At 39.6% G+C, this 27,299-nt stretch overlaps 4 protein-coding genes across 5 annotated transcripts; 3 read left to right on the top strand and 1 right to left on the bottom strand.

Moving 5' to 3' along the window:
* The first annotated feature begins 830 nt into the window (after positions 1-830).
* Positions 831-13,558, top strand: LOC135626517 (la-related protein 1C-like). Its single transcript, XM_065131887.1, has 6 exons — positions 831-1,385; positions 1,528-2,056; positions 2,152-2,302; positions 2,385-2,475; positions 12,270-12,341; positions 12,658-13,558. The coding sequence occupies exons 1-6, from the start codon at positions 966-968 to the stop codon at positions 12,772-12,774; spliced, it is 1,380 nt and encodes a 459-aa protein (XP_064987959.1). The 5' UTR covers positions 831-965; the 3' UTR covers positions 12,775-13,558.
* Positions 13,559-15,954: 2,396 nt separating this feature from the next.
* LOC135627471 (GDSL esterase/lipase EXL1-like) lies at positions 15,955-18,380 on the top strand. Its single transcript, XM_065133583.1, has 5 exons — positions 15,955-16,301; positions 16,859-16,989; positions 17,077-17,310; positions 17,611-17,866; positions 18,012-18,380. Exons 1-5 carry the CDS (start codon positions 16,028-16,030, stop codon positions 18,206-18,208), a joined length of 1,092 nt encoding a protein of 363 aa, XP_064989655.1. The 5' UTR covers positions 15,955-16,027; the 3' UTR covers positions 18,209-18,380.
* LOC135627472 (F-box protein At4g35930-like) lies at positions 17,608-23,783 on the bottom strand. 2 transcript variants are annotated; one of them, XM_065133585.1, is made up of 5 exons: positions 23,656-23,783; positions 21,743-22,161; positions 21,566-21,640; positions 19,506-19,615; positions 17,608-19,421 (listed from the first exon to the last, which is right to left on the bottom strand). In XM_065133585.1, exons 2-5 carry the CDS (start codon positions 22,094-22,096, stop codon positions 19,163-19,165), a joined length of 798 nt encoding a protein of 265 aa, XP_064989657.1. In that variant the 5' UTR covers positions 22,097-22,161; positions 23,656-23,783; the 3' UTR covers positions 17,608-19,162. The 2 variants fall into 2 exon arrangements, with proteins under 2 accessions (XP_064989657.1, XP_064989656.1); XM_065133584.1 differs by having other exon boundaries at positions 23,545-23,763.
* Positions 23,784-25,499: 1,716 nt separating this feature from the next.
* Positions 25,500-26,970, top strand: LOC135626515 (probable aquaporin NIP5-1). Its single transcript, XM_065131885.1, has 4 exons — positions 25,500-25,707; positions 26,003-26,422; positions 26,517-26,578; positions 26,644-26,970. The coding sequence occupies exons 1-4, from the start codon at positions 25,546-25,548 to the stop codon at positions 26,819-26,821; spliced, it is 822 nt and encodes a 273-aa protein (XP_064987957.1). The 5' UTR covers positions 25,500-25,545; the 3' UTR covers positions 26,822-26,970.
* The last annotated feature ends 329 nt before the right edge of the window (positions 26,971-27,299 follow it).

The raw sequence follows: 27,299 nt of genomic DNA, 5'->3' as shown, positions 1-27,299 counted from the left end.
AATGAATCAATTCTGTTTTATTGTGCTTGATTCTAGAATTTCATTTTTGACGATGGGGAATTACAAATTTTATATTTGTACCGCCACTGATTGTTATATTAAATTAGTTGCTTATGCAGTGCTAATCTTCTTAGATGTTATGGTTGATTTGGTACGGTGTCAAGTCAATCACATTGTTTCATTTATAGGTTAATTTCGTATGGTGTTGGCAATGGGAATTCAGTGGAAAATCATTCAACATATGATTCATTGACTTCCATCTCCCGAAAGTGGTCAAAAAGTGGACTTTTTTGTGACTAAGCGTCTTTCTTTTATCATGAGACTAGTCATCTGCAACTAAATTGTTACATATATACAATAATGTGCTCATCGGAGAGATCATGACACGGTGCTTTGCTAATTTGACTATGTGTGAAGCCATTTGCTGGTAGAAGAATTGTTAATGCCTACTTCATCACAAAGGCCTGAAGACTTAACCATGAGATCAGTGGCGTAATATATTAATTGTTAATTTAGGGTAATTAAATGGAAAACCAAAAATAAAAATGTATATATATATATATATAATATTGGATATGATTTTTCTATAGTCTATTTCTTCCAAAATATTAGATTTGTTGCTACATTTGACATGAAGATATCTGGGAGACATAAGAACCAAAATATTATTAACGGTTGTATGGAGAGATATTATTAACGAAAATATCTTTAATATGGAGAGATATTCAACAAATGTATGCCCTATATTAATATGGTTCAGAATTATAGTAATAAAGAAAAATGTTGCAAAGAAATGATTCGGTTGGTTTTGTGCCCTATATAACAAGATCTCTAACAAAGAGAGACACGGGAGATGCACATTGGACTGCGTGAAAGGGAGAATCCCCTCTCTTGGTCGTGCTCTCCTCCGTGGAATCTTTGGAACGAAGACTACCCAATTCCATCCTTCCTCTTCCCCATATCTCATGGCCTCCTCCAACGCCGCCGCCGCCTCCGATCCCTTGTCCAGCACCCCTTCCCCACGCGCCGCCCGGCCCGGCCGCCATCCCCGCTCGCACCTCGTCCCCGGCGATCCTGAGGCCCCGTCCTCTCCCTCCTCCACGCCGTCCCCGCCTACGGCCGCTGCGATCCCCTTCCCGGACGCCTTGGATCGATCCCCCCAAAGGCCGCCGGTGGAGGACGTGGCTCCGTCCTCGTCGGACGCCGCTCGAGGGAAGAAACCGGCCTGGAAGCGGCCGCCCAACGGCTCGATCGACGCGGGCGCCGTCGTGATGGGGGGCGCTGCCTCCTGGCCCGCCCTCTCCGAATCGGCCAAGACTACCTCCAAATCTCCGTCCTCCGATGCTCTGAAAGCCCTCTCCGATGGACCGCTCTCCGCGCCCCCGGTGAGATTTTCCAGATTTTGGCAAAGGACCCCATAAATTCTAGATGGAAATGATCTAATCGCACGCAATACGAGTTTGGATTGATCTAAACCTGTGCATGTTATTCTAGCGATCTGTGATTTGGATTCTGTGTTGTGCTTAGGAGTCGGTGGTCTCAAATTCTGCACCAAAGCCGAACTCGAATCCGTCGTCAACCCCAAACCATGTTGCACCTGCACGCCATAAATCAATGAAGCGTGGGAGTAGCAGTGGCAATAATAGCAGTGTCGCACAATCCGATGGTGGAATCTCGCTGCCTTCAACACCACCAACTTCAGGACCTGTGCCTCAAGCTAGCTCGGACAGGCAGGCTCCCCCAGAACCCTCACCTGGAAGCCAAATTACCAGGGGCGGTGGGTCGGGATCACAGGCCCATGATACTGACAGCCACCCTAGAGGCCATGGTGGCAATCGGAGGTGGAACAATGGTGGTGGTGGTGGCGGTGGTGGTGGTTCTCACCACAACAACTATGGCAACCGTTATGATGGATATCGTAGGAATGCTGGTGGGAGAGATGCCCACATTCCGCACCGGGGTGCCAGGCCTTACCTCAGGATGCCTGTGCCACCTGTAGCACCCCCATTCCTCACCTCTCCATCGCAGGTCCGTCCTTACCCGATGGTATTCCCTGGTAAGTTCTGTTGTCTTGGTAAAGGATCTGAAGTATCTCCCTTCTACTGCGGGTATGTTTCATTTGTTCCGGCAATGTTCTTAATTTGCCTTCAGATATGCATTCTCCTGTCTTTTATGTTGCCACTCAGCCACCTCCTGGAGGTGTGCCCTTTGTTCCTCATCCGGCACTTCCACCTGCAGTATTTATCCCAACTATTGATCCACAGCGTGCTAGTCTTTTGAAGCAGATAGATTACTATTTCAGGTGAACAGCTTGTCCGCAATTTGATGATTATTTTAACATAATTGAAGGCTTCTTTAGGTGACAGCGTTTCTTAACTATTCAGCTCCGATAATTTATGTAAAGATGTTTTCCTGCGGCAAAACATGGACGAGCAAGGATGGGTTCCAATATCCTTGATCGCTGGATTCAATAGAGTGAGATATTTTTTAATAGTAATACCAAATGTTTCTTTTTTGTATTGCTAGTTCATGTTAATGCATAATATCCTTTGGCCTCTGCTTCCATACTATTCTTTGTTTGTTTGTGTGTATGTGGATGATGAATTTTTTTCATTTGTATGCCAAGCATGATGTAATCTTTGAACTTTCCTCATTAATGGTTGAACGACTGGGAGTTCTTGTCTGCATGATTGTGTTGAATCTTTCTTTGTTGATAGATAGCAGTAATAACACATATATTATTGAGCATTTGGATTTTATTCCTTCACATTGGTCTATTTGCTTTCTATATTGTTGATATGTCTGTCTGACAATGCATCAGTATATATTCATCTAATATGAGAATCATGGGGTCAATTCACTTCTTCAACAAAAAATGTACCTTCACTAGTTCTTGTAGTTAATTTAGTATTGCTGTTAACTTCTTTCAACAAAAAATGGCAACCACTATTTCTTTATATAGAGAAATTTAAAATTGAGCCATTATATTATAGCAGAAAATGATTGTCTGCTGATGCAAGTGAACAATGCTACTCTTCTGTAAAATGGAACAGAAATATTAGTCGGCCATGAATATAAGAATTTACTTTAGGGATCAAATTATTCTTCGATTGCCCTTTTTGTGTATCACAATTAATAATAATAGTTGTCCCAAGGCAGAATTCTGTCTCCGTTGTCATTTTAGTATTTTCCAAGATGTTTATTGTGGTTTCAGTTGTATTTTGTGGAACACAGAATGCTATCAGTCTTCTAAGGATGAATGTTATTAATTTTCTGCTCGAACTGTAATTAACAAGTTTTATTATGTTCTTGCAAGTAAAGTTATCCTGCATTGTGTTTTCTGTTAGAAATTTGAGTAGTACAAAGAGCAAAGTTTCTCTGCATCGGCTACAGCTTTTGAAGGAATGATATTATAAAATATTGATAATGTGAAATGTTAAGTTTCATGTGCAACTAGATAGCATTAAACACTTGAAGTTATATGATTTGATCTGGGCATGATATTATGATGGCTTGTTTCATAAAAATTGTAGGTGATGCATCAGTTGGAGATTTGATGATGACATAGTGGTTGCCTTTATCATTTTAATTGCACTCAACTCTGAGAACCCAACCAGCCTCTTAGCTTGTTCTGCAGCTATAATCTGTTCCAAGTTCATTTTGTACATTCATGGATCATAAACAAGTAAAATATGAATTTTTGATGATGACATAGTGGTTGCCTTTATCATTTTAATTGCACTCAACTCTGAGAACCCAACCAGCCTCTTAGCTTGTTCTGCAGCTATAATCTGTTCCAAGTTCATTTTGTACATTCATGGATCATAAACAAGTAAAATATGAATTTTTGCAATTTGCAGTACCACATTAAACAAAGGTAGTAGATTAACATGGGGATGGGAACTTAAGGAATCATAAATGAATTGAGATATGTTCTTTTATACCAAATAAATGAAAACTTTATCTTTTTCTGATCAAGATCAGTTATCAGTCAGTTAACAAATCATGGAAGATCTAGTGAAGATCCTGTTTCTATACCTAGGGGATTCTGTTGTTGATTCAGGAAACACAAACCATAGCTGAGGTCCCATTTTTATGGATAGGACATTTTCTTTACTTGCATGTGGTTTCAATCCATATGATATTCATGTGGTTCAGTACAACTCTTGATGCTATGTCTTTATAGTTCCCTTGGCACATTAAATCAATAAGCAAGTCAATCAGATTTGATGATTTGATTGAATTACATTGCAGATATAGTCTTGATTATAAGGTTCAAACCACCGAGTAGTAGGAAATTGTTGATAAATATTGTTTGACGCTAGGTAAGTCCAATTAAATGCTTAAAGGATTTTTTCTGTATTATATGGTTCATTTAAGATGGAGTTTGAAAGATAGCATCGGTAAAACTTCAGCTTGAAGGCCTATGTTTGAGAAGCATTATTTCGTTGGGCCTGGAGCTAGAGGCTAAGATTCATGTTATTGCATTTTGCTATTCAGTAGTTTGTGCTTGTTATTTGGTAGTGCAGCTTCTTAAGGATGTTCTGCGAGCCACTGTGGCAAGGCACTCTAGGTTTCCATAGCAAGAAATTTAATGCTTTTATGAATATCAGTTTAGGCAGTAATCAGGTCTAAGATGCCTAGGTTATTCTTGGTTGGACCACTGTATGTTGATATATACATGGCTATATTTTATATTTTGAGCACGAGTCTAGGTGTTATGTTAAGGATGCTGCTTCTAGTCACAAAAACCTCTTTACTTGTAGGGAAAAGGTCACATACATTGATCCTCTATGGATCTTTCGTTGGTGCCTCATGCATTAGGTTGGCTTTTTTTTTTCATATGGTTATATTTGTATTAGCCTATACATTTGTTCATGTATGATATGAAAGTATATCTATGGTGATAGTAAATTTGCTTAACCATTGCTTGCTTGAGATGATAATTGTATGTATCCATTTTATGCTTGTTATTATTATCTTTTAGTCAATATCTCTAGCTACATGGAACATATTTCGAAACATTGATTATTTTAATGTCATTGCTATAAATGTCAAGTTACAGTGGAATGTTACATTGTATGAGGATATCCCTGTGTTTATGTTTCAAATAAAAAATGACAGTCTTCTTTTCCTGAGTGCGTTAAGTGTGATGCATCCTACCTGCATATAATCTTCTGGGCTTTAGGATAAAGTATTTTTTTCTGCAATCATGTAGACTACTTAACCAGATCTTTTTAGGTGGAACAGAATGTGTAATATATTTTGCTCTTATACTATTGTAGTTAGTTTTTATTAGAAAATAAAGAAGTCCTGGTGCATTTGTAGATCTTTAGTTTCTTCTATGCATTAAATTTCTTTTCCAACATCATACTATCACCGACAAAGTTGTAAATAGGGTGTTCGATGTAATGCTTGTACATGTTCGTATATTTTGGTTTTGTTCATGCTTTGCAAAGTATGTAAAGGGTTTGTGGTAGGCTTAGCAGTCCTATTTTATTTGTCTTTTGTGGTTGTTTCAAGCTTGTAAATGCAGGTTGTGTGCAGTCATCGCGTAGAGGCAAAATTACTCAGAAATAGGCTATTCGGACAGTCATTTTGGGGGTTTGTTTTTTAGTCTGTAGAGTGGTTTGAAGTGTCAGCCATCACAACACCCAAGAGCTACTCGGTGTAGCACATCGCTAGATGGGCTTTTGAGGTAGTGTTTAGGGCTGGTTTGTTGTCTTGTTCTGCGGTAATGTCATGTGGGCACTTGTTGGGACTTTTGGTTGCAGCGAACCACCTTGGACCCTTTGTCGTATGACCGTTCAGAGTTTGCGAAGTCTATTTTCGTAATTTATATTGCATATCAAGTGTTTGTTGAAATAGTTGCTTGTTGGATCCCGAGTTAAACTCTTTCTTAAGGGACTGTAAGAGATTTCGGGGAGGCTGACCCTTTACCGACGGATACGCAACAGTGCTGCACGACTTAGGCAAAATCGACTAAATCCGTGATAGATGGTTTCAAAGCAAGACAAGCACTCTTAGAAACACTTGGCATGCAAACGTGAGGAACCTAGCGGGGCTACATTAAGCGCAGCCAGCACGCGTGACTATCTGAGAGAAACTGGCATTGAGAGGTAGGGAAATGTGTCGCTCAGAGGAACGAGCATTCAAGATTGACATTCAAAGGAATGATCAATCCTTCGCGTAAGAGGCACCATAAGAACAAGTAAGCTAGGAAGAACAAATAGTGCACAAAGGTTGAGATGACAAAGTTCGAGATACGGCTTGACGTTGGCAACCAAACTTGACAGTGCTCAAGGCAAGTGGGGCACTTGGCAAAGGATGAGACTGTGCAAGGAGGGATGAGTTGCTTGGCGACCGAAAGAATTGTGCAAAGTTCACAAAAGTGAAGGGAATTACTAACTTGCAGAGCTGAAGTTGGGGTCAGAAGGCTTTGGCACGGGGCAAGAGGATGTGGAGGCAAGTACTCTTGAAGAAAATGTCGCAGTGCTGCCATTCAAGTTGCTGCGAAGGAAGCGATGAGTAACGAAGATTATGTTGGGGTCAAGAGCCCAGGATCCAGATAATGGCCCGCCAACTTCAATGAATTTGGTGGATTTCGAAAGTTGCTAGGCGACGGACTGTCCTAGAACTGTGCTTCATTCAAGTGTGACCCGAGAGCGGGTGGATGAAGGTTAATTACCAAAGGAGCGAATACAATCGGAGGTGGCGGAGGCCACACATAGAGAGATCGTGGTTTGAGTTTATCCCATGAAGATCAGAATGCAATGGAGATGCTATCAGGAGGCGACATGGTGCAGCGGATCATGATGGAACAGTTCGACAAACATGGGAGATGAAACGGTTCGAGGTAATGCGACACACACGGGAGAAGTCCTGCGAGGGACTTGATTATATGGAGGTATGATCAGGAGCTACCGAAAGCTCCACTTCTGTGAACAACATAATGGTAAGAAGGGTTATGAATTCAAGGAGTAAATGTCATGGTACCGTAGAGGCGGTATTCTATGTGTGTATCGAATGAAAGCCTTGGTCATCAGCATATGGGGCTGTGTACCACCAATGGATAAATTTCGAGTGCAAGTACTAGTGAGTCCTATGAGGGGATTTGATCATACATAGGTATGATCAGAGCAGTTGGAGAGTTGGATTGCTCTAGAGCTCATATTCGCTTAAGGGAGCCTAGCAAGTCAGAGGACGAGACCGAGTAAGTGAACATTGCTACCAAGAATACAAGGGAGAACTGAATCAATACGAGCCCTATAACATGATGGCGGAGGCCATGCATAAGAGTTGCAATCTATCTTTCCATCGATTAAGGGGAATTGCTTGGAGAACACAGATGTATTAAAACTAGTCGAAAGGGGCGAGAAAACGACGAGTCCAGAGGGACTTAGCTATCTAAAACCAAGTGTCAGTTAGAATTGAGGTAGACTTGGAGGAGTGTCACGGTGTTGCAGAGGCGGATCTACTGATCGCGAAGAAAGGGATGCATATGCAAGGCGACAGATAGTAGGGCCATGGGTATGGCAACGCCATGGTACCACAGAGGGGGGGCTTCCATGGAGTCATTGATCCTTTGCTCTCATGGAGGGAGAGTGCTTGGTCATGAAAGGGGCCGAGGAGGTGGAGAATGCAAAGGTAAACTCCAAATACCGAGATAAAGCTAAAGGGCAGAGGTTAGGAAACTTTGTAAGACCAGTGTCAATAGGCTTCTCATCAAAATAGTCGAAAGTGGGGGACTTCGGGTCGATATAGGAGTGCTCGACTAAGGCACGAAATAGGTAGTGTGTGATGCTATACCTTTTATACTCACAGCAAAAATGATGGAGAAGATGGTACAGTCCCAGAGGTGACCAAAACTATTAGAGAATTAATCCAAGTTGTGACGAAATTTCTTACATTCCATAAGTTCGATGGCAATGAGAAGGCGAATCGCAGTAGCTAACTTAATGTAGGGTGTGCAAACACTTTGGATGCTTCAGAAGTGTAAGTAAAAGGCAAGCGAAGGCTAGTACCCAGCTCGATGCATAGAGTACAACCCTTGAGGAAGCGAGGGAAGTCCAGTAACCTTTGCCTTCTCAAAACCTTTGTCTTCTCAACTTTTAAGAGAATGGGCGAAACCGAGTACCCCAGTTCTCTTGCTTATCCAACATAGGAGCTCTACACATGTTTAAAAACCCTTCAGAGAAAGTGGAAGACAACAATTGTCAAATTCCCACCAACAGTGATCGATTCTACCAAGAGCAGGCTGTTCGCTTCATTTCCCAACAGAATGTCAATCGAAAGCGGTAGTGATATGAATCTATTTGGAGGTGATAACTAAGTAGAAGAGGAATCAATGGGAAAATTTTGTGAAGGAAAGACCTCAAAAACTTCTACGAGGCAATGTTCGTTAAAGTATTAATAGGCATTCACCTAGTTCAAGCGACGCGAGACGTGTGAGAGACTAGCGTATAACAAATAAGTTATTTTCCTTCATTTGAAGGATCTGCAGGAACCAACAAAGATTAGCACAACTCGACTGACCCCACACCATAGTAAGAGTCATTGGCGAGTTGAAGTAGCGTAGCGGATCAAAGTTCGACTACTCAACAATAGCAGCGGAGAGCAATTGGGAGCCAAGAGGCGCGTTGCAAATAGAGTAGAAGATTGAAGATTCACCAAAGGCGAAGAGATGCAATGTCTACAATGGCTTTGATGAGGTCGTTGAAGGAATAAGGGAGAATGCCATGGATAAAGTTGTAAATAGGGTGTTCAATGTAATACTTGTGTATGTCTGTATCTTTCGATTTTGTTCATGCTTTTCACAACCTATAGAGGGCATACAATAGGTTTGGCAGCCCCATTTTGGTTGGCTTTTATGGCCTTTTCAGGCTTATAAACATCGGTTATGTGCAGTCGTTACACAGAGGCAAAACTCTCCAGAAACAGGCCATCCAGGCAACCATTTTAGGGGATTTCTAACTCCGCAAAGTGGTGCAAAGTGTCAGCCAACACAACACCCGAGAGCTACCCGGGTGGCATATGGCTAGATTGGCCTTTATGGTTGTGTCTAGGGCTAGTTCGTTGTCTTGTTCCACAACAATGTCATGTGGGCACTTGTGGAGACTTTTGGTCGCGGCGGATCACCTTGAATCTTTTGTCGCACGACCGTTCAGAGCTTGCGAAGTCTATGCTTGTAATTTGCATTGCATATCAAGTGCTTATTAAAATGGCTGCTTGTCGGATCCTGAGTTAAATGCTTCATCTAACCCATCTTCTCTTTTGCAGGTCCTTAAGGGACCGTAAGAGGTTTCGGAGAGGTTGACCCTTTGCGGACAGATACGCAAATATGCCTCACGACTTATACAAAACCAGCTAAGTCTGTGACAATATGGAAAGATGTCACTTTAGACCAAAAATCTTAAAATTCTTATCAAAAATTGGCATTCATGCTTTGTCAATGCTATCACATGGGACTCGAGAAAAATACCATGCGATCCAGATTTTGGTCATGAAGGCTCTTGGACTGTCCTCTACTATACGGCCACCTGAGACTAAAGAAGATCTGCTTCCTTTATGTGCCTGGTGGGGCTTCATATATTATGGGTGAAACATTGGTTTTTCTTGCTATATAGCATCACAAATTAGGTGTCATTTTTCTGTATGAGACTACTTAATAGCATTGATCATGGTTATTGCATCACAAATCATTGTCTACAAGCTATTTTGGTTATTGCAAAAACTTGCATGTGGTTGTGCAATACCAAACCTGACATTGATAGTCTGATCAGGTAGTTTTGTCAATCCCATTCTGCTGTATGTGACTTTAGAGCAAGCCTTAGTGCTTGTGACACAACAAGCCTTGTCAATCAATGATTAACATGCCCAACCACATGTCATCCCTGTCTCGTGTCACCAAAGAAGACCCCCATTGCCAACATAAAGGGATAGAATTGAAGGAGTGCATTAGCAGGTCAAATAGAAATAGAAGTTTAGTACTGATATTGCTTTTTGTTGGCCATTCTCCTTTCTGGATATACCAAGTACCAACACCCATGCATTGTAATTGTCATCCCATGTCAGTAGCACCTACCACACCAACTGTAGGCCAAAATGGGGGTTATAGGCAACAATTGAATCGGTAGTTTATTGCCAAGATGGGGTTATAGCACGTGTGTTGGGCTCAGGTGAATAGAAATGCATCAGTGCACTCAGTGCCGCAAAATAACTGATGCCAAAAGTTTATATAAGAGCATGGAAAATGGAAAATGTTTATACTTTGCTTATAAAAGCTAATATTTTATCAAACAGCATGCATGTAGAAGTATCATATTGTCATCATGGAAAATGTTGCAAGAGTTATACTTTGCTTATTATGGTGAATTGCCTCTTTCTCATGGCATGAAGGTTTTAGGTGGTGTGCATTTTGATATGCTTTAAACAGAATATTACACACCTTTATTTGTATGGGAGCAATGATTGAAAATCCAATAGTGATGCAGAATGTGGAATCTGAACTTGTAGTTTCTATTTACTATGTCTAGGGTTGCAATAACCCTTAGTGGACCTTCTGTAATCTTGTTCTTGTTTGTTCTGTAGAATTTAGTTTGTGCAATGGCACCTAGTTTTTCTTTTCATTAGGAAGGATAGCTAAGTGCTTTAATTGTTCTATAGAAGAAAGAGAAGTTTGCTCTTCACTATGTTCATTTGAGCAAAAACCTTGCTCCTATGATTGATGTTTATGTTGGCTCAGTATCTTAATTGAAACTTTGCTTGTTTTGTTATTTGCTATTAACTTGAGAAATTAATAGGTTGTTTTCACTCTTTTCTTCTTCCAATGCTTTTTCTATATCCAGATCCAATCTGGGCTGTGAGTTGTCTGATTGGATGCTATAGTCCTATTGACCTATTGAACAGAATTCCATGCTGGTCTGCTGAAATTTGGAGCTTGACGTACCTTATATAACTGGATCCCAACACAAATTATTTGCATCCTGAAGTACTACTGTCAGTTTAACCTCTGATGGTGGATTTAATAATTTTGATAATACTTGCAATGCTGCCTCTCTTTTATATTCATCTGTAAGGGATATCTGTTCTTATATGTAAGGCTCTTTATCAGCACCCTTAATTCTGACTACATTAACCACTAGAAACCTCTCAGTTATTGGTCTGACTGATTGCTGAAATCAGTATCAGATCGAAATTTAAATCCTTGATTTTGCCACCTGAATCTGATCATTAGTTTTTTCAGTGAATATATCGTGTTACCAGTCAAATTGACTACTGATGAGTACTCATTTGAACTTGAGATCAAGCATACTTCTGCAATGGTTTTGATTAGATGTTTTCTTTAGATAAAATAATGATCAATTCATTATGAATTTATTTCATGGGCGTTTTTATAAAGCCATATCCCACGATTGTTGCTGTTGCCCGACATATATGTGACGGGGATTCATGATGTTCCTTTTCTTTCTCTAGCTACAGAATTAGTTGCAAGTGATTTAATCCATTTAAAGCCACTTTTCTCTTTTTCTTCTGAGTCTTTTTGTTAATCCAAATAATCGATCAGACCTACAAGCCGTATTTAGTTACAGTTTTGATGGTCCACAACGGCTCTAATTGATACAATGCTATTGAGTCATTTTTGTATGGTTTCCTTAATCCTAATGAAATCATCTCATATTCTTTAGTCATTTTAATAAATTTGAATCTATTAAGTACCAATTGAAGATGTTTAGTCAGGGAATTGGTGAACCACATGTTTTTGGAAACTTTAGCTTCATTATGGATAAAGATACCGTTACCTGTATTTCATCCTTCTTTTAATTGTTTGTGATGCCACTCGGCACATAGTAGACCCCATTTTTGGAAGTTAAAACTATCACATGGGGCGAAAGGATGAGTGCATGAAATGCTATGGCGAGGGTTTGTGCCCTCGACCTGAGGTAAGGGAGCCCTGAAACACACCACCGACTACCTGGCTGAATGTATTGCATCCATCTGATATGGTGAACTTACTCTAGCAGTTTAAAATATCAGTATGTGATTCTAATCTACCTTAAATGATTTTGGAAGGACATGATGTGTTGCTAAACCCTGAAGAGCTGTTATGTTGAGGCTATTAGTTGTGTGGTTAGGTTTAGATTCTTTGTGGATGTTTAATATGGATTAGAATATGTTTCCTTTTGCTTCTGGTTTCTTTGATCTTTTTTTCATTTCCTACTGAAGTACACTCATGCACTGTGAAAAATTGCTGTCACAATGTTTTGCAGGTGAGGCAATTAACAAACAGCATTGACTTTATATTGGATACAGTGCAGTTATCAACTGAAGTGGAAGTACAGGTACCTTCTATAAGCTTAGTTAGATTTTTTAATCCAGCTTTTTCATAATGTTATTGGAAAGATGAATGAATGATGTGCTAGCCATGAAATTTTTTAAACCATCCCCTTTAGTTTTGTGTTTGTGGCCTACTGTTTTAAATAAATAGGTGATGAACATAGTAAACATGGCATTATCCTGTGGCTGATCACTACATTGTGCTTTTTGAAAAAAGAACCATAGCGAAGATCATTATTCTCTTTCTCCCTATTTCACACACATTGGACTTATGCTGATGTAGCTACTAATCTTTCATCTTTTCTGCCACGCTTATTGCAGGGTGAGAAAATAAGGAAGCGTAATGACTGGATGAATTGGGTTCTGCCACCAAATAACAACCAATTTGCTAATATTTCCAGTCAGTCTCCAGCAACACCAAACTCTGATAATCTGTAAGCTTGCGTGCAATCTGTTCGACTAGAGGGGGCTGCTGACTGGAGTAGCATGAGTATACCAAATCTTAGCGAGGTGTTACTAGTAGATCAGCATCTAGGATCCTGAGCAATTAGTTGCAAGTAGCTATGAGAACCGTAAATGAAATGATAATGGGCAAGTCATTGGACACTGATCAAGGTTGATTGGACCAAATCTGGAAGCAGCTTAGTCAGGATTAATGTGTGATGAAGTTCATTCTTCACAGATGGAGGAATGGAGTTCTATTGGTTGTTTGTAAGGTTAAGGTCTACGTTTGCTGTGCCAGAATCTGCCAGTTTTGCCTCAGGTTGAAAGGGATAAATTACAAAAAGAAAAAAAAAACAACAGAAAATTATAAAAGAAAGAAAAGAAAAGAATTGAAGAGAAAAAGGGAAACATAGATAGAGACTACAATTATGAGGTTTCTACACATGGGCAAATGGTGCTGATGGTGATATCTTATCACCATCTTCCATCATTATCTCATTTCTGAACTGTTCCTCATTTTATTTTTGGTTGCAAACCTTTTCTTTCTCCATAAAGAAGGTCCGAACTATTCTCATTCTTGAGTTCCTGAGGATATGGATATTGGTCATTCTGAACTTAAGCGACTTTTTCATTTTCCTAATTTGTTTGTCCTCTTTCATTAAAAAGAAACATATTATCACGACACTATTACTTCTTTTCAGTATCATTTGAGGAATTTTGGTGTTTAAATTCTCTTCTTGTAGGGCAAAAATTCATTTTATATATTCATTTTTATATAGCCTGCCGTTGTCTAGTCGATATGTATTAAACATTCTTGGTATTGTTCATGGAATCCGTTGCTGGTGATCCTTCGATTCTATGTGCAGGTAAATGTCTACCCATGTCGGGTGTTCTTAGCTTCACAAACATAGTTATTTGTCTTGGTAGTTATTCAAAATATTTTTGGTTACTTGTGGAAGCTTCTTGACTCAGACAACATGTGGTTCAGGGGATTAACTCGTACTAGAAGCATTAAAAAGATATTTTACTGCTTTGGTAATTAGAGAGATTAATTATTTTATACGCAGCCTATGGGTTAATCTAGACTTTGGTTTATCCAACAATTTCACGTAGCTCACTGGGAAATTTTTTTATCATATCAATATTTAAGTCTTTCATATATGTCAGTCCCTTTAATACCTAGATTTTTTTTTTAATAAAATAAAAGAAAATAAAATTCTTAATCAACATTCAATATTGTGAGTAATTTTGGAATGTTTACATTAGAAGTAGTAGGAGAAAGTAAATGACCATTCCACCCATTTCCTCCTCCAAAATCAAGTGCATGCAACTTCCATCACCATTTTCCTATCATCTATGCAAAACTGCAGCAGAGTGCAATGGAAGTTTTCTTCCAAGATACAAGAACATGGAAGAATGTTACTTTCATGTTGAACACATTCAACAGTTGCTGTGACCTGAGTGAGGCACACCATCTTTGTTTTGGTAGGGAAGATAAGACTATTTGAATGAGTTTCTGCTAAGGGTTAATTCCATTTGAAGATTCACAAGTTCAAGACAACTGTTTTTTGTTACAAGTTCTTCCAAAAACGCAAAAAGAAGAAGAAGAAGAAGAAGAAGAAGAAGAAGAAGAAAGCTTGACAAATCAAATATAATTAATTAATTACTTTATCAGGTCCAAGTTTGTTGTCAGCTAAGAATCTTGAAAATACTACTGAATGCATGTAGTTGTTCAAACTATATAGTTTTTTGTCATTTTTAACATCTCATCAGCCATGCTTTCTTTATATTAGACAACATAAGAATAAATCATCTCATCAAGCTTCTGAGCCATGTCCATCATCATACAAAGCCTACAACCACAGAGGACAGGTAACCTAAGATCAAATCAACCATAACAAAAAATACCCTTGCAATTTATACTAATTTTTTAGAATTTAAACCTACTACAATTTTTGCAGTGCTGAGCAGATTCCATTACTTGTTTGGCACCTCAGCCTTTGCCCATCCACCAGGAACGACTGGTTGTTGCTTCTGGTGTTCATCATGTCCAAACCAGCAACTTGCATCTTCCCTTACTTCCAAGAAATCCAACAAGAAGGTGAAAGAAAGAAGTCAAGTGTATTTAGAGAAGAAGATACTGCTAAGTCCAGTGTCTGATAGAGGGGAAAAAAAAAACCAAGGATTGAAGGAGAGTCTTGAACTGCACCACCAAAAACAAGTGCTCTGTTTGCATCTTTCAGTGTAACTACAGAAGAAAGAAGAAAAAGCTGAGCGTAATTAGAGACGAAGATATAGTTAAAAGTCCAGCATTTGATAGGCAAAAAGGAGTGAAAGGAGGACTGTCTTGAACTGGACCACCGAAAGGAATGGACAACAGGTGCTCTGTTTTCGATCTACCAATACCTAAGAGGGTGAATTCTCGAACAAAAGTCTTGTACTGGAACACCATTTGATAGGCAAGGAGGAGTGAAAGGACAGTCTTGAACTGGACCACCGAAAGGAATGGAGAACACTTTCTCTGTTTTCCATCTACCACTACCTAAAAGGTTAAAAAATAAAAAGGTGAATTTTCGGAAGAAAAAAAATCTTAAGATTTTTTTACAAAATATTTTAATTTTTTAAAAAAATTCTCAGATAACATCTTTTCAAAATAACAATCATCCCCTTATCGAGCATCATCCTCCACCTGTAATTTCGTTTGTCTTACCGATTACTTTATTTACTTGTTGATCGTCCTTCCCTGATCATCTATGTCTCCACATACAAACTGGTTTCGTCAACCCTTCCCCCTCTCTCGGTTGCCTATGCTTCCATGGATGGATTGACTCTATCGTACGTATGATGGTGAAAGTAATATAAGAAGAAGGAAACAACGATACAAGACGAGAAGCGACGATGGACACAATATGAATAAGGGTAAAATAGTTTTTTTAATATAATTAAATACATTATATAAGAATGTTTTAAAATTAAGATATTTTATAGAAAACTTTTAAACTTAAAAGATGTTTTTTGAGATTTCCTCCTAGAAAGAAAGTAGAAGAAGTTAGTTAGTGTCGTTAGAGAGAAGATACTACCTAAGACCAGCATTTAATAGACAAAAAGAAAGAAACAAGTTAATGTAGTCAGAGAAGAAGATACTGCAAAGACCAAACACTCAATAGACAGAAAAGAAAGAAGTTACTGTAGACAGAGACTACCCGCATTTAAGAAGAGCCTTTGAACTACTGCACCATCAACAGGGATGGAGGACAAGTGCTCTGTTCCGCTCTCGCTCGTACTTCCGCTGCTGCTGCTGCTGCTGCTTGAAGGTGTTCGAGCTCTGACTACGACTGCAAACAAGACGACGCCGAAGGTACCGGCGGTGGTGGTGTTCGGGGACTCGATCGTCGACCCTGGGAACAACAACGTGTTGCCGACCATCGCCAGGTGCAACTTCCCCCCGTACGGTAAGGACTTCCCCGGCGGCAAGGCCACCGGCAGATTCTCCAACGGGAAGAACCCCTCCGACATCCTCGGTGAGCACCAAACCCCCTTCCATGAGACTCTCTGCTGGCTGCAGGGAGCAAAATAAACATGCTTTTACACCATGAATTGCAACTCCTCCCTCTGCTGAGCATAAAGCTGTAGCTGTGGGCATATTAAGTCATAGGAAAAATTGTATATTCCATATATATATATATATATATATATATATATCTGTGTGTGTGTACACAGTTACTGAAATTGGTAGGGAAATATATGCTAAACACTAAATTTACAGCTGAAAAATACAAGAATCTTTTATTTATATACATATATATATATATCCCTCTAAAGTTGGTGATTTTTGTTTTTTTTTTCCCATTAAACTAGGGTTTATTATGTATATATCCATAGTTTGGTAGGGATACATATGTGGAACCCAAGATTTACATGGGAAAAATACGAGAATCACTAATGTATACGTATATGTGTGTATATACCAAATTCAGAAATTGTAAATATATATTTATTTATAGAGAATCACAAACGATGCAAGGAACACATGGCATGTCCAAAGAAGAGTGATGCATTGCAACCAATTTATTTCCAGCTTCGCAATTAGGAGTAAAGGAGTATGTCCCAGCATACCTTGGCACACATCTTGATGCCCAGGAGCTGCTCACTGGCATCAGCTTTGCATCAGGTGGCTGTGGATATGATCCTCTCACATCACAACTCTTGGTATCTCCCTGCACCCAACTGTGCGTCTCCTGCACTTTGATCTGTACAAGATTTAAGTTTCTGGTGTTGACATTGCTCTTGTTTCAGGTAGCTCTGTCGCTGAGGCATCAGCTGAACCTGTTCAAGGAGTACAAGGAGAAGCTAAAGAGGGTTGCTGGAGAAGGCAGAGCAGCCGATATCATTGCCAACAGTTTATATGCTGTGGTCACAGGGACTAATGACATTGCTACAACATACTTTCTGTTGCCATTCCGAAGGGCGGAGTTTGACATCCCTTCCTACATCACATTCTTGGTGCAATCAGCTTCAAGCTTTCTTCAGGTAACTGATTATATATATATATATATATAGTATCTAAAACAGGTGATAGTGGAGCAGACTTACTATTAAGGATTTGGACCTCATTCGATAAAATTTATTACTTGAATAATGAAGATAATACTTAATCTCAAGATGTTAGTCCGATATGTGATTATCATATCAATATTTTAAGTAAACTTTACTTAGCTTACAAATAAAATGTGCGACAAAGAAGATTTTTGTTACTTAGTTGGTCACCCTTAAACATTGCTCAAGATTCAACTTTTCATGCTAACGATCATGAATGGCAACTCAACACAGGAACTCTACCTCTCGGGAGCAAGAAGAATTGCTATCATGGGAGCCCCTCCTATAGGATGTATGCCATCACAAAGAACTCTTGCTGGTGGAATAGAGAGAGAATGTGTTACCCTGTACAATGAAGCTGCAACGATGTTCAATTCCCAACTATCAAAGGAGGTGCAAAGGCTCGATAGCACACTGTTGGGATCAAAAATAGTCTACATAGACATATACACTCCATTGCTTGATATGATCTTACGGCCCTTCGCCTACGGTAATTTTAGTAATAAGAGGATATATAGAGAAAGACCTAAAAAGATTTCATTTGAAATCATAAATAAAAATTAAAGTACATAAAATCATACAGCCAATTATTATGATGCTTTAGCACGACTTTGATTATGATTTTTTTCTCTCAGGTTTTAAGGAGTCCACAAGAGGATGTTGTGGCACAGGTTACTATGAGGTTATAATCACATGTAATAGCATCACTGCAACTTCATGTGCAAATGCTTCAGAGTATGTATTCTGGGATAGCTTCCACACTACAGAGAGGGCAGCAGAGATGCTCATTACCCAAATTCTTCAGCAGTATGGTCCAAGTTTGCTTGACTAAAGCTAATTTACCTTCCCTTTGGTACTACTACCAGATATGCCATCTCAATTAATTCTACATTGTCCAAGGTTTATAATTGGGCTGATTCCTACTGATATGTAACCAATGTTTTAATGTTATTGACACCGTTTGTATCTTTTCAGCATCTATGATCAGCTTAGCTTTATATGCATCCTACCCAGTTCAGTCTCTTAATATTTTTCAAGTAGTAAGCTAAAAACATCAACAAGCTTTAAATGCCACAAAAACGAAATGATTCTACTTGACATTCATATGCAAATTATGCAGATAGCGTCTTGTCCAGATTAACAATACTATGTACAGCTAAAAGACAAGAAAACTTGACATGCAAAAAAGATCCAGCACCAAAAACCAAAAGTCCATCCATTCTTCTTAAAATTGAAAGCTACATGTCTGCTAATGTCTGCTGCTTTAGATAATTTCCTGTACTGAGCTTTGCCTTCCTGTGTGCTCTAGCAAACAAGCCCCCTAGCAAACAAGCCCCGTTGTCGGGGATAGCCTACATCTGTGGTGTCCAATACTATGCATAAAGCATTACAATTTCAAGAGGTTTGATTATAAGTGATTAGCATCTAATTGCCAAAAGAAAAAAAAAACTAATTGCTACTGCACAAATAGCAAATTTTTTTTTTCCATGTTGCAAACAACTAAAATGTAAAAGAGCAAGGTATTTTAGACACTGAGAACAAAATGAAGAAACAAGCATATACAAAATATAGCAAGAACTGTACAAAGAACTCAGTATATGTTAAAAGGACATATGACCAACTTGATCTGAGCTGATGATTCCATCTCTATGCCCTCTTAACTTCTAAAACCTGAGGCAGCAACCATAAGCTGCTAACCCTGCACATGGCATTATGAAAGGAAAAGGCATATACATTGAGTAGCTAACGGAAAGAAATATATGGAAAATTGATGAAGATAGGAGTGTCAACGGAGCTTATTCTGGGCTACTGCCTGACAGAGCTCTTCCTCATAGAATAGAACTCTAGTAGAAGCAATGGGCTTGAAAACTGGCCTTGATAAACATGGCGGCATCATGTGTCTTGGGGGCAATGTGGGCTCCTGAAATAGGACAGCTGCAATCTGTTTCACGTCCATCAGGTGAAAACGAGAAGAACGACAACCATGTCTTGGAGCTTTAGGAGTGTGTGGACTAGATCCCCACGTACCCTTCCTTCCTGCTTTGCTGGATATGTACGATACTTTAAGCCAAGAAAAAGAAATGTGAGGAAATTAGCAAGTTCTGAGATGCATAAGCATCAAGACATACCTTGCAAAAGGCCAATGTTCAGTTGGAAGAGGGGTCTTATTTCTCAGCATCTCTTGCCTAGACCGGTCGGGAGTTGTATAATTGAAATGCAATTGCCTAGCCATAAGTACCTGGTCCAAGTTTCAATTTGGAAATTTTAATTAACTGTGAAACTGGACATCTTCAAACTCTTATGGCAATCATAAATCAAAAGTCAATTATATTGACTTAACATAAGCTTAAGATAATACTACAGGAAACAGCTTTGCGAAGAATGTATGTTGACAACTTTTAGTTGAAAGTACCATTGCCATCACGGTAAGCACTCCCTCTACAACCACTAACGAAGATTCAGGTTACACAAACAAACTCCACTCGCATGATTAAGGCTGCATATGATATCCCTCTATAGACATCACATTGGTGAGTTTCATGCAGAAGATAGAAATTAATCATGCAAGGTCTAGGAATTAAGAGAAACTAATTAATTTTAATGATATTGTGAATCAATGGAAAAACATGTTCTTGGCATAGGCATCAAGATAAAGGCTCTAAACTAAATGAGCCCAGCAGAGCAGAACAAAAGAATTTACCCGAACAGATAAAACTAAGAAAGCATCAAAGAAATCTAAGTTGTAAAACTGAAGAAGATGTCCTAAAGGTTTAAGAATATCTCAAATTAAAAAGCTTATGCATGTATGCCACTTTGGGATCTATGAAGGTTGTAAATATGCAACTTCAGCCCACATTTACAATTGACACATCCACAATTCTAACTTGACTCCTAAATCAAAGTAGGGATATCAACGGGACAAGGTAGGGAATACTTCCCCATCCCAATCGCCATCCCCCATTCTCCATCCCCGCCCCATTCCCCATTTAGACAATGCAGGAAAGAGGATGGAGCCATTGGGGATGAGGAACCTACAAGTTCTCGGAATCCTCCTAATTAATTCATTTATTTTTAAAAAATAAAACTATTATCAAACATAATTAACAATACTAAAATATAAACATAACAAAAAAAATAAATATATTCAAATATAAGTATATCAAAATTATCATAACTCATGGAAGAGGCAGGAGGAAGATAAAGGATTGGGAAAGGGCACGAGGGCTACAACGACCAATGAGGTGGGGCTACAAGGTGGGCAAGGATGACTGCGATGAGGGGGCAGGGGGTTGCAGCAGTTATGATGAAGGGGCGAGGTGCTGCAATGAAGGAGAAAGCCGAGAAGACGGAAGAGGGAGAAGGGAGTATGCAATTGGAAGAAAAGGAGAAAGAGAGAAGAACACCAAGGAATCAGCATCGTTATTCATGATTCACCATTTGCAAATGCCGATCATCGGAGAAATCACTATTTACAGATGGAGAGAGAAAGAGGACTGATGAAGACAAAGTCAAACAACCGTTGCAACACCGCCTGCCATAAGACATTGGGTGCACGCAACGCATGAGGCCACAAGGAGGAGCTATTACTATTAAATGATGAGATATTTCATTTGATTCAATTGAACCAAATGATTTTTAATTGAATCATAATTGATTCAATCAAGATTCACATTATCTAATTTGAATAATGAAAATCTTGCTCGTCTAATGTTTGGGCCTAGCATCTCAGCCCACTTATTAATGGATCAAGTACGAGTATGGGTATAGGGTGGGGAGTGCTCTACCCATCCCTGTCCCTTATTTGCATGGGTAATGTAAAATGCCCACCATCCCCATTTATTTTTCCTATCACCACCCCATTAGGGGCAGATCCCCATGGGTACCAATACCCATGGGTATAATTGACATTCCCAAATCGGAGTGGAGCATGTCTACTTTCATGCCATGACATGGACATCATAGTTAGGGATTGAATCTTCAGAAACCAGTACCGTCTCTTGCTAAATCAGTAATGCAGTAACTACTCTGATACAATGGGCAAAAAGTACAAGGAAACCACAAAAGAACACTTACAGCTTTTAGAATTCGCTGTAATGCAGTACTGTCTCTTGCTAAATCAGTAATGCAGCAAGCAACTACTCTGATGCAATGGGCGAAAAGTACACTGAAACCACAAAAGAACACTTACAGCTGTTCGAATTCGCTGAGAAACATGGAAAACAGCCCTTAGCTGATCATGATGCAGATGGCATAGGATTTTAATCTTAGAACAAGAAAACCAAAGCAATTAGCAATAATATCAGCATTGCAATGCTGACAAATACTAGTTGCCAGAAACAAAATTCTGAAGCTTGTTAGTGCATACCAGAAGATCCATAGGGAGAGTTTCAAGTCTTGATTGCCTGTCGCACACTGCACTTTGTGGTGTCTTAGGTGTTACAGGCGGGTTTTGATGTTTGGCCTCATCTATTGCTGGCTGGGAGCTGACCTTAGTGGGAGACATCACAGGTGTATTACTTTGAATAACCTCAGCTTCCCTCATTAGACCAATTTCTTCCTTCTCTGACTCCAACACAGTCCTCTTCTTCCCAATATCTGTGCATGATTTGCTTGACGTCTTGTTATAACAGATTTGGGCAAGTGCACCAGGTTTTAGATACTTGTTTCTTGTGTTCTTCAGTCGCTTCTTTTGCTTGAAAGCCATAGAGTTCAGACTCATGGGGTACACAAATAAATCATAAATCCTTATTCTTCAGTATATCTTCAACCACCATTACGTTCAAGCTACATTTGACAAAGACAAAACTGATTCAGCATACACGATATAAGAGGAACTTTTCTAGTACAAAAACAAAACAAAAACAAAATTAATTGTACTGGTAAATAGGACCAAGTGCACAATACAGGGGTCATCTCATGGTTGAGTAAATCAGCTGCACAATAATCAATAACTTCTTTTGTCATTATTTGTAACAGCCATCAGCAACCTGAATTTCCATTTGCATAACAGCAAGAGCATATTCATGTTTGGTCAAGAAAAGGATAGAGAAATTGAATGAACAATACATCAGCTTTCTAGAAATCAAATTATACAGCATGGACACAAAAATGTGTTAATGTTCAAGAACGAGGACCAAAGACATCTACAATCAATTGTATAGAAGTTGCTTCAAGAATTTGTAAAAGCTTGCCATGTACACTAGTAAATCTGTGAATAGGAGTGATGATAAACACACAGCCAACAACAAGTAGTTGAGAGAAGGCTCAGTGTTTGTCATTGATGGTAATTTGACTGTAAATAGACTTCATTACTCTTATCAGAAATATGAAAACAACTAGTAAAAGTATTAAATCAACTTTAAATCTGGTGATCTACTTGCCCTGCAGCAATAAACCAATTTTAGACTGATTGAAGAAACAGCTATACAGTTTCCTAGTGCCATCTGCAGCTATATAAATCCAAACGGAATGAGCAAACGCATTGTGTCTATCTAGTTGCTGTAACCAAAGACTAGCCGATAAACATAAACATGATAGTATACCGGATAAGCTATATCCTACTTGAAGTGCAAAGCAACAATTAAGAGAATCAAATCAAATTAACCAAAATAAACTTTATATCTGGGTATTTACATGCTCCTCGAGCAAATAACCAAATATATACTGATTAAACAAACAACTACCCATTCCCTAATTCTGATCTTTAGCTCCATAAAATCAAATGGAAGAAGTAAACCGGTTGTAGCTACCAAGTTTGTGAACCCAAAGACCAGTCAATAGGCAGAAAGATATCCATCTCGAAGGGCAAAACACTGTTTGAGAAGGGTTACTTGCTTTGCATACCCCTCACGGGAATTATCAAAGCCAATCCAGATAAACACGATACTGCACTTGCACAACTCTCTAAACACCAGAACATACAGTCTGCCTTCCACATTCCCTTACGACGAAGGATACTCTACTTCACTCGGAACGAAACCCACAAAGCCCTACCTCAAAGTCCACACGCCCTATTGAAACGATTACCTCAAGGCATCATTATGAACCCTAAAATCCCCTCTCTTTTTTCCGATGATTGTGGATACGTACACGATTCAATTCAAGAATCAAACAACCAAGCAATAATCAAATACACTCCAGGAAGATGCATCGTGTCAGAGAACTAACCCGATAGACCATCAAAAGGCTCCAACATCCAACTACAGCGAGATAAGAACAGAGAGGCAAAGGATAGCAACAAACTACATCCAGAAACGATACAGAGGTGATATCGTATACCGGAATCCAATCACCATCATCTCAGATGGGAGGCGAAGGCTGGAAAACGAATCCCGAGACCCCAAAATCCTAAGCAAAGCAGCAACAAACAACGAAACTAACTTAGAGTCGCGGCGTTGGCATCGAGGAGGAGAATGGGGATGCCAAAGAGAGGCGCGGGAACTTTTTATTCCCTCTTTTTCGAATTATTCGCGCCAAATATTTTCGACCGCAGTCCTGTTTAATCAGACGTGGCGAGCTCCGATTGGCTCCACGCCTCGTTTTCGGCCCGTTAGGGCCCGCGGATGACGTCACGCGCTCGGTCGGAAGGAGGAGATGAGGAGGGTAAATTAGGAGATTAAGGGGCTTTGAACTCCAACGTGGCGAGCGCGCATTGGGCGCCCACCCAGTCGTGTGGGTCGTTAGGGTCGTCGATGACGTCAACCGCACAGATCGGACGGCGGAGAGCGCGCGTGGTTTCGTTTGATCATTAAGGAGCGAAAATTAGGAGATTGAAGATGAAATTTAGGGGTGTTTTTTGAATCAATTACGGAGGCAGAATCTCGAATTAGTAATCTTTTAGGTTGGATTTTAAGGTGTATTATGTGGATAAGATAAGCCGTTAAGGTTGATGCGGATGGATTAGGGGATAGATATGTTTGGGGAGATGAGGAAACTTTGTTATTTTAGTTGGCAATGGTATAATTATCTTGTCCTTATATTTGAATTATATATATTATATATATATAATTTAATTTAAAAAATGATTTATTTATATGGTTGAGAAGAATTGTTAAAATTCTTAATTTTTAAAAACATTAAAATTTGCTTGTAAAATCCTAAATGATCATTTTTAAAATATATTTTTTATTGATTTTAATACTTAAATGATACAAATTCAACATTTCAAGGGTTAAAATTAATTAAAAAATATATTTCACAGGCTTAAAAAAAGAAAAATAATAGTCATTTAGATCTTTGAAAGTCATTTTCAAGATTTTTCTGAGAATTCAATTTTTGTATATTTACTAAAATTTTTAAAAATATATAAAAATTTATTTTTTATAATTTATATAATATAATTATTTATTATTTTGACCCCTTCCATTTCTTCGATCGTGGGGTTGGGTTGACTTTGGACACCGAGATTTTGTAGGCTTTGACTACTGTATTAAAGAGAAAACAAGTCATGTACCATCTCAACACTTCAAAAACACTTGAACATGGCCTTTGTGTTACAATAGATCAAGTCATCCACAAAGAATGGTCAACTACAAATGATGAACAAAGATAACTTTTAAGAGTATTAAAACATGTATGAGAAAAGATGAAATAAATGTTAGAGATCAACAAAAATCAAGTTGCCCGATGATGATATTACACTACAAGTATAAAACCAATCATGTTGTCACGATATCATTAAATTATGATGGGTCAACCAGGTCAACTCTACGACAGAGAAAGAAAATAAAACGATTGATCGTGTAGTCCCCCACGCTAAGAGATAATTGTATGGGGTTGACTTGGTGGGGGGAATATTCCCTTCAAAATTGAGAACTAAAAGCAACTTGTGCAAGGGATTGACTGGTCTTCTCTTCCACCTTCTCAGCTCCTATTTACCTCACACTTCGTGCCTCCTACTTTCTCTCTCTCTCTCTCTCTCATTACTGTATCGAGGAGATCTGCTCTAATTAAGTTAGTAGTCGTCTTACCTACATGAGATAATTGTATGGGTTATTATGTAGTAATTTCCAATAAAAAATAAGAAAAAAAACCTGAGCTAAGCTCGTGCAGGGCGTTGACTTCTCTCTTCCACCTTCACCGTTCTTCTTCAGCTCTAAATCGTGCCTTCTACTCTCTCTCTCTCTCTCTGTACATGTTGATGAGTGCGGTTGTAGGACGCCTGCAAGCATGTCGCGGAGCGCCCCGGTTGTCCCCATGTCCCAGACTCCCCGAGATGACCTTGAGTCGAGGCAGCCGCCGCCGCCAGGGTGCAGGCGGTTTCCGTCAGCCTCACCGGCGTCCTGCTATTTGCCAACGTTCGCGAAGCCCGGCCTTCCTCTCGTCAAGAAGGTTTGCATGAACCATCTCTCCTCACTGGTGTTACCTCAAAGTCACCTTGAACTCTCAAAGAGAGAAGCACCTTTGACCTTTCAATGTTATGCAGCATGAGATTTAGTTATGTATGATCTCGTTTCAAACATTTTCTGGTCCGAATTCCATTGAGCTTCTTCAATTTTTGTTGATGAGCATAAAAGAGATGGAAGTCAATGCTTCTAACTAAAGTGCCAATTCCAATTAGACAGCCAACATGACCGATGAACACAAACCCTATCGAGCTGAGAATTCAAGTCGAATGGAATGACAGGTGATCGCCGAGTTCGTGGGCACCTTCATCCTCATCTTCAGCGCGGCGGCTACGCCGATAGTGAACCAGAAGTACGACGGTGCCGCAACCCTTCTCGGCGCCGCCACCTCAGCCGGACTCGCCGTTTGCGTCGTCATCATCTCCATCGGCCACATCTCCGGCGCCCATCTGAACCCTTCCGTCACTATCGCGTTCGCCGCCGCCCGCCATTTCCCGTGGACGCATGTCCCCGGATACATACTGGCCCAAGTGCTGGGCTCTACCGCCGCGTCCTTCGCCCTCAAGGCCATCTTCCACCCCTTCCACTCCGGCGGGGTGACTGTCCCCACACTGAGCACAGCTCAGGCCTTCTTCCTCGAGTTCGTCATCACCTTCACTCTCATGTTCGTCATCGTCGCCGTCGCAACCGACACCCGTGCAGTAACGATCTGCCACACCATATCTACACACACACGCACACATGCTTTCTGCTTCCCTTCTCTTCGTCTCATGTCGTTCTTCCACGTGCGTGCAGGTGAGAGAACTGGCAGGAGTGGCTATTGGGGCAACTGTGCTGCTCAACATCCTCGTTGCTGGGTAAGTATCCTGCATGCAGAATACCGAAGTCGATTTGGATGTGATTGATGATGGCATTGACTCAGGCCGTCCACGGGGGGATCGATGAACCCGGTGAGGACGCTCGGGCCGGCGATAGCGACCGGAAACTACGAGGAGATATGGATATATATGATTGCACCAGTCGCAGGAGCCATTGCCGGAGCTTACGCCTACACTGCCGTCAAACTTGGAGCAGAAGATCAGGAAGAGTCTCAGCCATGACGACGCACTGCGGTGTATGGAAGAGGAATTATTGTGGGAGAAATATCATCTCAATTAATTATATATATATATATATATAGAGAGAGAGAGAGAGAGAGAGAGAGAGAGAGAGAGAGTTTGAATGTTTGAAAGGATTTATAAATACTATAATAAAAATTGAAGGAAAAATATATAATTTACAAAAAACTTTTCTTAGAAACTCCCAATAATTGAGGGGTGATAATCAACAGCGATAATAAATGTAGAGAGTGTCAACAATCATAAGGTGCTCAAATGATGATCCTAAGGTACATAAGGAAAAATAAAATTAAAATCAAAGATTATAAATAATAAAATATTATATTATTATGAAAAATAATAAGGTTATCAATAGTACAAAAATGTTCTAAAAAATAAGCTCCAGTTTTAAATAGTAAAAAAAAGTTACAAATAGAAATCCATTTTAAATAAAATATAATATATTTACCCTCATATCGTC

Source organism: Musa acuminata, chromosome BXJ2-11, assembly GCF_036884655.1.
Source record: "Musa acuminata AAA Group cultivar baxijiao chromosome BXJ2-11, Cavendish_Baxijiao_AAA, whole genome shotgun sequence".
In the NCBI taxonomy this organism is placed as follows: domain Eukaryota; kingdom Viridiplantae; phylum Streptophyta; class Magnoliopsida; order Zingiberales; family Musaceae; genus Musa; species Musa acuminata.
The sequence above is the reverse complement of the archived record's forward strand: the minus strand, read 5'-3'. Positions and strand labels throughout refer to the sequence as shown.

Excerpts from the sequence above, each read along its gene's own strand:
- LOC135626517 (XM_065131887.1), top strand. The coding sequence starts at position 966 with ATGGCCTCCTCCAACGCCGCCGCCGCCTCCGATCCCTTGTCCAGCACC. Across the intron at positions 2,476-12,269 it reads TGATCGCTGGATTCAATAGA|GTGAGGCAATTAACAAACAG; the intron begins GTGAGATATTTT and ends AATGTTTTGCAG. Across the intron at positions 12,342-12,657 it reads CAACTGAAGTGGAAGTACAG|GGTGAGAAAATAAGGAAGCG; the intron begins GTACCTTCTATA and ends CGCTTATTGCAG.
- LOC135627471 (XM_065133583.1), top strand. The coding sequence starts at position 16,028 with ATGGAGGACAAGTGCTCTGTTCCGCTCTCGCTCGTACTTCCGCTGCTG. Across the intron at positions 16,302-16,858 it reads GAACCCCTCCGACATCCTCG|CTTCGCAATTAGGAGTAAAG; the intron begins GTGAGCACCAAA and ends ATTTATTTCCAG. Across the intron at positions 16,990-17,076 it reads CTCTCACATCACAACTCTTG|GTAGCTCTGTCGCTGAGGCA; the intron begins GTATCTCCCTGC and ends CTCTTGTTTCAG.
- LOC135627472 (XM_065133585.1), bottom strand. The coding sequence starts at position 22,096 with ATGAGTCTGAACTCTATGGCTTTCAAGCAAAAGAAGCGACTGAAGAAC. Across the intron at positions 19,616-21,565 it reads CTCAGCGAATTCGAACAGCT|GTACTTATGGCTAGGCAATT; the intron begins GTAAGTGTTCTT and ends AACTTGGACCAG. Across the intron at positions 19,422-19,505 it reads GAACATTGGCCTTTTGCAAG|CAAAGCAGGAAGGAAGGGTA; the intron begins GTATGTCTTGAT and ends GTACATATCCAG.
- LOC135626515 (XM_065131885.1), top strand. The coding sequence starts at position 25,546 with ATGTCGCGGAGCGCCCCGGTTGTCCCCATGTCCCAGACTCCCCGAGAT. Across the intron at positions 25,708-26,002 it reads GCCTTCCTCTCGTCAAGAAG|GTGATCGCCGAGTTCGTGGG; the intron begins GTTTGCATGAAC and ends ATGGAATGACAG. Across the intron at positions 26,579-26,643 it reads CTCAACATCCTCGTTGCTGG|GCCGTCCACGGGGGGATCGA; the intron begins GTAAGTATCCTG and ends GCATTGACTCAG.